Source organism: Genypterus blacodes, unplaced genomic scaffold (genome assembly GCF_046128005.1).
Source record: "Genypterus blacodes isolate CSIRO-AG114 ecotype Tasmania unplaced genomic scaffold, CSIRO-AGI_Gbla_v1 ptg000214l_1, whole genome shotgun sequence".
Taxonomy (NCBI): Eukaryota; Metazoa; Chordata; class Actinopteri; order Ophidiiformes; family Ophidiidae; genus Genypterus; species Genypterus blacodes.
In genome coordinates this window covers 1,738,302-1,749,172 of record NW_027467013.1, presented here as the reverse complement: position 1 = coordinate 1,749,172, position 10,871 = coordinate 1,738,302, and the positions used below count along the sequence as shown (strand labels likewise).

Below are 10,871 nucleotides of genomic sequence, written 5' to 3'. Positions count from 1 at the left end.
CTTTTCCTTTGGCTTGATCTTACATTGGCTAAGTGAATCTCAATTTATGAGACAGTCTGTCCTTGTCCTCTACAGGTCCGTGTCACCAAGTTGAGCATCTGTATCACTGTATGAGACAGAGAAGGACGTATTTAAATGACACATGCTGCTGCGCTCTCCTGGACTGATTATCTCTGCATACTGAGTGTGAATGTTAAGGATAATGTATCTTTTTTTGGGTGGGGGGGTAAGTGACCGAGCTTTAAGGCACTTGGGCACAGGGTCTCTGGAGTGATGGCGGCGTCTGCACCCTCCTCCTCTGCCGGCGATCCGGATCCCAACTCGACTAATTTACGACCCCCGGGCTCAAGTAGGTCCATTGCAGATAAAATGCTATTTCACTTGTGCTATTTACTTTGTGGGCAACGCCATTAATCATTTTCATCGAGGGGGGGGGGGGTAGAGGGGGGTGGGGGTGGATGGGTGGGGGGTCCGCTGCCATTTGAGGAGGCTTCCTCTGCCACAAATCACCGCTGCATTTCAGCCAGCATACATACACGGACCTCCCGGCACCAAAGCCTGCTGTCACCACATGATCCTCCAACGCTACAGCCAGACAATTAGCCCAGACAGCAGCAAGCCTGAGGCAAACTCCAACAGCCTTAGTATAACTATTATCATAATAATTATAATAAATAAATATTAATAATAAATATATATTTATTTTATTTAATTTTATTTAATTGTATTTAATTTTATTTAATTTTATTTAATTTTATCCGTGTATATACTGATTCTTGTTTTGTTGTGGGGGGGCTGGTGTAGCTATTATTGTCTATACTGTTTCAACAAAGTGCTTGTGTGGAAAAATGGAAATGACCCCCGGAGTGGCTGTTAATTCAGGCATTTTAAATGGCTCCTAATGGCTTGCTTAAGAATTGTATTGTGCAGGGGCTCTTAGAAACACAACTGCACAGCCTCTCCCTGTCAGCTGCTGAGGATAAAAGAAGCAATATTCTCCCCCTGAATAGAACAAACACACACAACCTTACAGCCTTTATGTGTTCTTCACCTGTTTGGTTTATAAATAAGGCGAGACATATTTATATTTTTAAATACTACAAATATGAATCCTTCAAATCGATTCTGTTGTTACATCATTACGTTCATTTGTCCCTGTGAAACGCCTAAAGCAGTGATTACATTGTCAGGCCGATGCAGCAATAAGCTCCGGCTCCACTCTGCTGCATACAGGCAAACTGAAGCCTATCAAGTCCGCCCTGGATCCTATTTGTCAGCACAGCCGATCCTTTCTTTTCTCCCCTTCTCTGTTTTTTTTTTTTTGGTCGTTCCTTTGTTGCTCATCTCATTTCCCCTGGCTGGAGGAAAAGAAGAAGAATCACAGAGAGGGCTGAGTTAAAGTGCGGCCAATGAGCTGAGCAGGGCAATGATTTATCTAATGATCCAAAGCAAGGGGTTAAATTGGCATGGAATGGGACTGGACCCCCCCCCCCCCCCCCCTCCACACACACACACACACACACACACACACACACACACCTTCAAGTGTGCTGCTTTTGAGGATTTGGCCTCTCCGGGCTGCCCCCTCCCTGTGTGGCTGGGAGCCCTTGATAACAGCCTAATTCTGTATCTGTCACCGTCCAGCCGCCTCCTAGCCACTGACGCGCAGATTGAAACCAGCATATTTTCACTCAATTAGATCTTAAGGCTGGCGTGGATCCAAACGGCTAATTAATTTTGAAGTCCTCGCCTGGGTCATGAGGGGTAACACACACTGAAAATAGACTCACACGCATGAAACCATCCCAGCTCCATTGCTCCATGTTCTTTCCCTTGGTATCGTTGATAAGAAAGTCATGCTGACATCATCTGCTGGGGCCTCTAATTGTTGCTTTTTTCTAAATCTAAAAACGGTTCCAGGTTATGACGCATGGTGTGGAGTTGCTCACGGCTGTACCAGAAAATTAGGAATGAAGATATGTGGTAAGTCGGCATTTAATAGAATTCTGTATATATATATAAAAAAATTATTAGTTTAGCATATAAATGCTCACCTAATGTGGCCTGGATTATCAACGGAGCCATTAGAAACAAAGCAGAATCCTGGAACTAAATTATTTAAACTGTAAAAACAAACCAATTTATTTAACAGCTGGGATAAATGAAATTAAAGAGAGAATCACGCAGGATAGATTGACAGATTGATTCTTTTTGATATCGGTATTTTTTATAATCCCGTAATATATGAACCAAGGTCGGAGTGACATCTACTATTATGGTGAACGTCACGCACCAACGCTCAGGACAAATTTCTGGTATTTTTGACCGACACGTTCTACTGGTTTCATTATGCTATTTAATTACCCAGAATAATCTATGTGCATTAAAAAAAAAGATAAAAACCAAAAATGCTTTTCGAAATAATCCCAGACGGAGTGATACAGCAGATCAGACTCTGGGGAATTTAAATAATTTAATTCTCTCTATAGAGAATAATGGGATTTCTAAGAGATAGTTGTGGATTATTGATAGATCGCCATATATCATTATCTGACTATTAAATGTCCCTCTGGGCTCTAATGTTATCGGCTCCCTGCCTACTGGAGTGCAGTGTGTCGAAGGAGCTTAATAAGAATTTACAGCCACTACATGACAGCGATTTGTATTTGCTTGGCTGCATGGAGTTCGGTGCTGATGTCACCGATCTCAGCCTCCCTCCCTCCCTCATTCCTGGACGAGATTGGGACGCTTCACTCATCAGGGGAGGAAAAAGGGAAATGAGAGAGAGAGAGAGAGAGAGAGAGAGAGAGAGAGAGAGAGAGAGAGAGAGATCAAAGTCAACACAGTGGAGTGGTTATAAAATTATAGTGGACCTGCTGCTGTCACAACATGTTCGGGAAGTGCAGTCTCCCACAGAACTCGTCCGCCTCGTGTCACCTCGCAGGGTTCCTGCAGAAGAACAACAGCCTGGAGGAGCGCAGCAGGGCCATGAGCTCCCTGAAGGAGCGAGCAGCCAAGAACCTTCACCTCTCCTGCGATAACAGCGACAGCAAAGACGCTCGATTCACACGCACCGAGACCGACTTCTCCAACCTGTTCGCCAGAGGTAAGAGCTCCACATGACTCCGAGCTCTGCTGTGGAAAATATTTTATATTATTTGTTGGTAATAATGAGGAAAATGTTAGTCAATATATTCTGACACAAGCACAAGAGTAACTTTTGATACAGTTACTTCTACATATTAACCGTACACACTATACAGCAGGGTTGATGAGACACACCAACTGAACCTATGATGTAAATAAGAATAGAGCCTTTTTGTGTGTTACAATGCAAACATGTATTCTCAGCTTTGAACCTCTTTTGAAACCCCTGCAGGTTTGATCACCATCACTTCTCTTTGTCCTCTCAGTAATTTCACCTTTAACCCCCCACCCTCACACAAATAATATTTCACACAGTACCTTTGACTGCATGGCTCAAGGGTCATGTCAGTCACTTCGATCAGTTTGTATTTGCTGCTGCAGAAAGTCAAGAGCCATTGATATATTGATATTAGTCATAAAAATGCTTGCAAAACCAGAATGTTTGTGGATGTATTCTGAAGGAAAATGCAGAGAACAGCCATATTATTTATATCAATTGAATATAATGGCAGTGTACAGTTGTGTTTGCTGTATAGCTCACATTCAACATAAATTCAATTTAGAACAACATTTAGCAAATTTCTGATAAACCTTATATGTGTGCTTACAGTGTGTTTATACTTGAAGCTCTGATGTTGTCTGCTATAAACATGATTCACAATTTGTTGAAACTCATGGAAGATTTTCACTCAACCAATTGAGTCTTTAACAACTGGCTGGGAAATTCAACGCTTTATTGTGAAAATTAGCTGTAAAAAATCCCAACATTCCAGCATTGGAATGGCAGAGTTTGTATTTTTGTTTTAAGAAAATCAACAAAGCAGGTTAGATACAAACATCAACTCACTGGACTTCATTTGTCCCTGTAGATTTATTGCCTGCCAAAAATGGAGAGGAAGCGACTCTGCAGTTTTTACTGGAGCTTGTGGACATTCTCACAAACTATGTCCGGAAGACCTTTGACAGATCAACCAAGGTCCTGGACTTCCACCACCCCCACCAGCTGCTGGAGGGCATGGAGGGCTTCAACCTGGAGCTGGCTGACCAGCCGGAGTCCCTGGAGCAGATCCTGGTGGACTGCAGGGACACTCTGAAATATGGTGTGAGAACAGGTGAGAACAAAGACGCTGAAGACATGGCAATGGGGCAGATGACGAGATCAATAACTCTCATTATCTGACATGCCAGTGTTAATGATTACAGATAAGCCTCTTTCATTCTGTTTCTCGTATGATTAATCGTTCTCTGTAATGTGCATTGCTTTGTCTCTTCATCATTCCCAGGTCACCCCAGGTTCTTTAACCAACTGTCCACTGGATTAGACATCGTTGGGTTGGCAGGAGAGTGGCTCACATCTACAGCCAACACCAATATGTGAGTGACGTGATCCATTGACAATATAAGTGCAATAAAATCATCTGAACATTATCCCTGCAGCTCCTAAATATAATCAGGCAGATAATGATGAAAAATGTGAACCAAATGTGATACAGTTTGGAAAATGATTGGGTCCATTATTCTAACTTTATTTTGTAAATGGCCAGTGGAGAAAAGGAGCTTAAATAGGATCTTTTTTTCTATCTAAATAAGGCTGTTACATGCAGGCTGCCAATCAAGTGAGAAAATCACGAAATGGCAAAAGCACAAAAGAAGAGATTTCTCCAGCCTCCGCCCCGCCCACCCCCGCCCCAATACTGTCAATGTTGACCGGCGCCGTGGCTGTAGCTACATAATACAGCCCACAGGCAGGCTAAATTGCGTATTGATTCACATTCAGAGTTTACATGGCGTCTTTGTTTCATGCAGTGCGGGTCCCTGTGACATAACAATGCTGGGGGAAAGAAAAGAGCACCTGCCCTGAGACCGTGGAACAATATGAACAACCATCACAGGGATTAGGCATTGATGTTACTTTGTGAAGCCAGAGAGAAAGAAGAAGGATGAAGAAAAGAGATAATTATGGGTCAGAACAATCAGAGGCCTGTTCGATCTAACCAACTTGTACAGTAAACAACATGTAGAGGCACAATTATGTTCCTGGCAACATTCATATCTCTCCGATGATTTCATGTGCAGAGACGTTAAAAGGCTTTAGAGATTTCAAAATTGCTCTAAGTGCAAATTTCCCTCCTCGTGTTACGACCTTCAGATTTTTAAAATTCCGAACAGGATGTTGTAACTAAGCTACATTAGGTTTTACACAAACCTAAACATTTACATTAAAGTCTTCAGACAGGATTTCCATGTTCTGTTTTTTGTCGCTGCTTACAATCTGACTTCCAGATGCAATTACAGTAGTTGGCTTGTGTCTTGTGACTTGGACCAGAGAGTGGAGGTTGCTTACATACTTGTAAATTACCTTTATTAATTACACCATCAACTCTAATTACCCCTGGCAGATATTGACTGACACTAATACACTGACAATCACTCCGAGGTCTTACATAATGTGTGAGTGCTGTCAGGATCAGTGAATAGGGACAAATTAACATGCGACATCTGCGATCTGGCATCTGACTTGTTTATTTTTGTCCTTCTGTGTACTTACTGTGTATAATAAGGAAGAGCACTTAAAGCGTTGGCGCTGTGGGGCACAACCCAACGTACTGTAAGGATGCAGCGCTTCACTTAGTTTCACTGCATGGATGCGCAGAAGGTTATATAATTAGAATAGAAGATAGATGAACCTGCTTGTTCTGGTTGGTAACACAGAGACAAAGGACATAAGATATTCCTCCAAACTCCAGTCAATCAATAATCATATCCTTTTGCTGAACCACTGAGCCACAACCAGTCCTCTAGTTCCCCATACCCTCCAACCAGTCATCACACACACTCTAATCTGCAAAGCCACAGATGGAATCATTTCATCACTTACACATAAACCACATTTTAGCAGGTGCAGATTAAGGTCTGCTCAAAAGCTGCAGACGGGCATCGCTTGTTTTTCTCTGAGCCCACAAACAAGTTGCTGATTTTCCCACAGAGAATTATCTGGTTGACATATAGTCTGGCTTTAGGAGTTGTCATTCCATTGAAGCTGCCCTCTTGTCTGGAGTGGAAATGCTGCAGTCAGCAAGAGCTGCTGTTCAGTGATTGGTGCTCATTTTGCTGGACTTGTCAGTAGACTGTAACACAGTAAACGACCAAATCCTCTCATCCACACTCACTGAACTAAGCTCTCTTTGCCTCTTTCACTACTACCTCTCAAGGCAACCATTCAGATTGTCCCCACATGTCTCTCAGAGGCACTGCTTGGCCTGTGGGGTACCTCAAGGGTCCATGCTTGGACCCCGTCTCCTCCCAATATACTGTATAGCTCCTCCTCATTAGGTGACATTCCTGACATGGCTTCTCAAATATTGCTATGCTGATGATACTCAACTTTACTTATCGTTCCATGAGCAAATGCAACCATCAATTCTTACAATGAGCTCCTTGTCATTCAGGTCAGCCATACAATACAACATCCAATCAGTGTCAAGCTTCGTTCCTCTCTGCTCCTTCTAACAAAGCATGCAAGACACATCCAACTCCACTGATCACGCTTCATCTGTTTCTCTATCATGTCGATTTGCTCTACAGAGCATCGGGATGATTAGACCTCACCTATCTGTGTGTGCTGCCTGTCTCCTTGTACAGGCACTTATTTCATGCCTTGACTACCACGATGCCTTAGTAGCAGGTCTGCCGGCATGTGCACTGAAACATCAACAAATGATCCAGAACTTGTCAGCTCATTGGGTCTTCAATGAGCCAAAAGAGCACACGGTTCTCATCTCTCTCCATTGGTCTCCAGTAGAATTTGATGTGATGCAACACTACAAAGGCAAGAAGTAGATGCACCTTCCTGAAATCTCTCCTTCAGGTCTACGTTCCTTCTCCCATTCATGCTCTGCTAATGAAGGAGGAGACCACTACACTGTGTCTAAGCCACACTATGTGCCTCTGATTGGTGACAGTTACTTGCCAAATCCTTCACCTTCACCTGAGGTCCTTTATAAATGCAAATGTAAAACAAATTGACTTTTCATATGGTGAACAGCATCTGCATTTCTATTCAGGTTCTTTCATTGTAGAGAAAAAGCCAATTACTCACACAGGACAGTGATGTCATTCGAGCGTGACTGTACACAAGCGGGCTTCCATTCTTATTATGAAAGCAGAGCCGCTTTACTAATCATTCATTAGTAAAGCCCTTTGGGGTTAACCTGACTTTTACTGAATGATTTGCAGGTTCACCTACGAGATTGCCCCTGTCTTCGTCCTCATGGAGCAGCTAACACTGAAAAAGATGAGAGAGATCATTGGCTGGCCGGAAACAGAGGGCGATGGGATATTTTCTCCCGGTAAGAACACAAACGATGCTGTTGGTGCTTTGACTTCTAGCTTCTGATTCTGAAGGATAGTGTTTGATTTTTGCAGGAGGAGCGATATCCAACATGTACAGCGTGATGATCGCCAGATACAAATTCTTCCCTGAAGTAAAGACCAAAGGCATGACGGCGGCGCCCAGACTGATCCTCTTCACCTCAGAGCACGTTAGTCCACACGGCCTCACCTCACTGTTTGTTGTTACACTGCTTGGAGCTTTTCAATAAGAATTAAGAATCGGTGTCTCACCCACTGAATGATGACCAATAATCCATATGTGCCCTTTCAGAGTCACTATTCCATTAAGAAAGCCAGCGCAACCCTGGGCTTTGGAACCGAGAACCTGATCCTTCTGAAAACGGATGAGAGGTTTGCTTTGTAAAGACGTGCAGACGAGCTGTTAAAACACATGAATATCAAGTGTGTGTGACTTACTGTGTCGTCCTCTCCTGCAGAGGGAGAGTCATTCCTGCGGATTTGGAAGCCAAAGTAATAGAAGTCAAGAATAAGGTGAATTTCTATCACAATATGATATCAAAATTTCTGTTTTGCTGTCAGAATCCATACAGTGGAAACCTTCCATATGAACCACTGAGTCTTCTTGTAGCCGTCATGTGTGCAAGGGCAGTGAGGTCATTTCAATAAGGCTAATGTTTGCTCACACGTGATGTTGCCCTGCTCTATACGAAAACACATTTTCAAGATGTGATTCTCTGAAGGCAAAATGATGTTGACACGGGAAGAAACAGGAATGCAATTTTGCCCCACAATGGCTGCAAACAGACACAGAGCATTAGCTGTGATGTGTTCTCGCCCTTCCCTATGATGTCGGCAATCACAGGGAGAAACACAACAGCTCAGCTTGAATCCTGCCCAGAACTGTAGCCAGCTTCTGTCTCTGACGCTTTCCATTTGCAGGGCTACGTCCCGATGTTTGTGAGCGCCACCGCCGGCTCCACGGTCTACGGAGCCTTCGATCCCATCAACGAGATTGCAGACATCTGTGAGAAGTACAACATGTGGCTTCACGTGGATGTAAGAGAACGCTTGATCAGCTACAGCACAACAGACGGCAGCCTGAGCTGTGATGGCCCTGAGCTTTCTTACATACTTGTTGTGCTTTCTGTGCGGTGCAGGGAGCATGGGGAGGTGGACTGCTGATGTCCAGGAAACACAGGCACAAGCTGAGTGGAATCGAGAGGTAAAACGATGCAACAAATGAAAATAAGAGAGATGATGAAAAGAAGATAAGAACCTAGATCTGTATGTTTGTGAATTATACATATTGATATCTATCAGGGGATACACAGGCCTTATTTTCTGAATTTGGTTTGGAATGTTGGATTGGTTTTGGTGAAAATGGACAAGTTACATGTTCCCCACGTCTGCTGCAACTCAGGATCTGGATCAAAGAAGTTTAATGGGTTGTGCTTTTACACACACACACACACCCCACCTGCCAACCCCCATCCCCTCGACTAGGGCGAGAGAGAGAGAGAGAGAGAGAGAGGGGGAGAGCTGTGTTTACTGTTTCAATATCTGTGCAGGGCTAACTCAGTCACCTGGAACCCTCATAAGATGATGGGAGTCCCACTGCAGTGCTCTGCAATTCTGGTCAGAGAGCGGGTGAGTGTGTCTGTGTTTTACTGCACACACACAAACACATGCATCCATATACAAAAATAACATGCACGCTGTTTGCTTGTGTGCATTGACCTGTGATTTTGTCCGTTTCAGGGATTATTACAAGGCTGCAACTCCATGTGTGCCGGTTACCTCTTCCAACCGGACAAACAGTATGACGTGACCTATGACACGGGCGACAAGGCCATCCAGTGCGGGAGACACGTGGACATCTTCAAGTTCTGGCTCATGTGGAAGGCGAAGGTGATGATGCGGCTTCTTCCGCTCGTCTGCTGCCATTTCTAGATTGCTCTGTAAACTGACTTCTTGCCTTTGCACCATGTTGTCTTTTTTAAAATCCACCCAACAGGGAACCGTGGGCTTTGAACAGCATATTGACAGGTGCCTGGATCTGTCTGCGTATCTCTACGATAAGATAAAAAACCGAGAGGGCTACCAGATGGTGTTTGACGGAGAGGTGAGATTAACACTTACAGACGGCAAATCTCTTTTCAAATGAGCGAGGTAATGAAATGTCAAAGCATCGAATCATCGTATGAATATAAATCAGAACTCATTAACCAGCCAATCAGAGTGACCAGCTGCAGCAGCCAATTGAAAAGCATCTGTTCCGTCCCTAAACATTTGCTGCTTTAACAACCTTTTCTCTATCTTTTATGATAAATCAACATTCATCATCTTTTTAGGATTGTCTTGTCTCGCAGCTCATCGTCTCTCTCCTTCTCTCTGTTTTCAGCCACAGCACACTAACGTCTGCTTCTGGTACATTCCACCGAGCATCCTCTGCCTGCCTGAGGGCGAGGAGAGGAGGGAGAGGCTGCACAAGGTAACGACCCATCAGCCCGCAGGCTCTCTATGCTTCATTTCCAGTTTCCAATTTCCACCATTCTCCTCCTCGGCTTCCATTTTCACTCCCTCTCAGATTGGCTCCTGTGCTTTTAGAGACGCATGCAGGCAGTAAAGCCCTACATAGCTGGGTTCATACTACATGTGTGTATACATGTCTGTGTGTGTTCCCCCCCTTTAACAGGTGGCCCCGAAGATCAAAGCGATGATGATGGAGTCTGGGACTACGATGGTTGGTTACCAGCCGCAAGGAAACAAGGTCAACTTCTTCCGCATGGTCATCTCTAACCCTGCGGCTACCAGGTCAGACATCGACTTCCTGATCGACGAGATCGAGCGACTGGGGCACGACTTGTAAGACCAACCCCCCCCGCCCAAAATGTGACACACACACGTCCTCGCTATCTCACACAGACGTATAGATTTTAGCTTGCAGGTCTTTTCTGGCAAACGCACAGTTGTCCGTCCCGTCAGTGTCTCTCTGTCCGTTCTGTCTTTAGCAGTGGCAGCGTATATTTAACTTTACATGTCCGTGCACCTTCCTTTCATCCTGGATGTCTGAGGAAAAACCACAAAAGTCAAAGATGAGAGAATTGAGGCAAAGCACACTGAGTGAATCACCTTTTCACACACACACATATCATTTAGAATAAGAATATGTGGATAACAAAGAAAGCTTGTACAATATGAAGAAAGTAATTACAACCAGAACAATAAAGATATTTTTTGTCAGAAGTAAGAGCACAATGGAAGAAAAACCCCTCCAGCATTGACACAACATAATATTAATGTAAACATATATGATGATGTATTGACTGTTGGTGCTCCATGTCGTCTATGTAATGATTGCACCATCACAT

At 43.9% G+C, this 10,871-nt stretch overlaps 1 protein-coding gene across 1 annotated transcript; it reads left to right on the top strand.

Moving 5' to 3' along the window:
• The first annotated feature begins 240 nt into the window (after positions 1-240).
• On the top strand, positions 241-10,376 carry LOC143015818 (glutamate decarboxylase 1-like). The gene is made up of 16 exons (XM_076169920.1): positions 241-343; positions 1,921-1,983; positions 2,945-3,106; positions 4,017-4,259; positions 4,431-4,521; positions 7,384-7,496; positions 7,573-7,688; positions 7,811-7,890; positions 7,977-8,031; positions 8,440-8,556; positions 8,658-8,722; positions 9,069-9,147; positions 9,259-9,408; positions 9,515-9,622; positions 9,902-9,991; positions 10,196-10,376. Exons 1-16 carry the CDS (start codon positions 274-276, stop codon positions 10,367-10,369), a joined length of 1,776 nt encoding a protein of 591 aa, XP_076026035.1. The 5' UTR covers positions 241-273; the 3' UTR covers positions 10,370-10,376.
• The last annotated feature ends 495 nt before the right edge of the window (positions 10,377-10,871 follow it).

Coding starts and splice junctions, on each gene's coding strand:
- LOC143015818 (XM_076169920.1), top strand. CDS start 274: ATGGCGGCGTCTGCACCCTCCTCCTCTGCCGGCGATCCGGATCCCAAC. Junction 344..1,920: donor GACTAATTTACGACCCCCGG/GCTCAAGTAGGT, acceptor AAACGGTTCCAG/GTTATGACGCATGGTGTGGA. Junction 8,557..8,657: donor ACATGTGGCTTCACGTGGAT/GTAAGAGAACGC, acceptor TGTGCGGTGCAG/GGAGCATGGGGAGGTGGACT.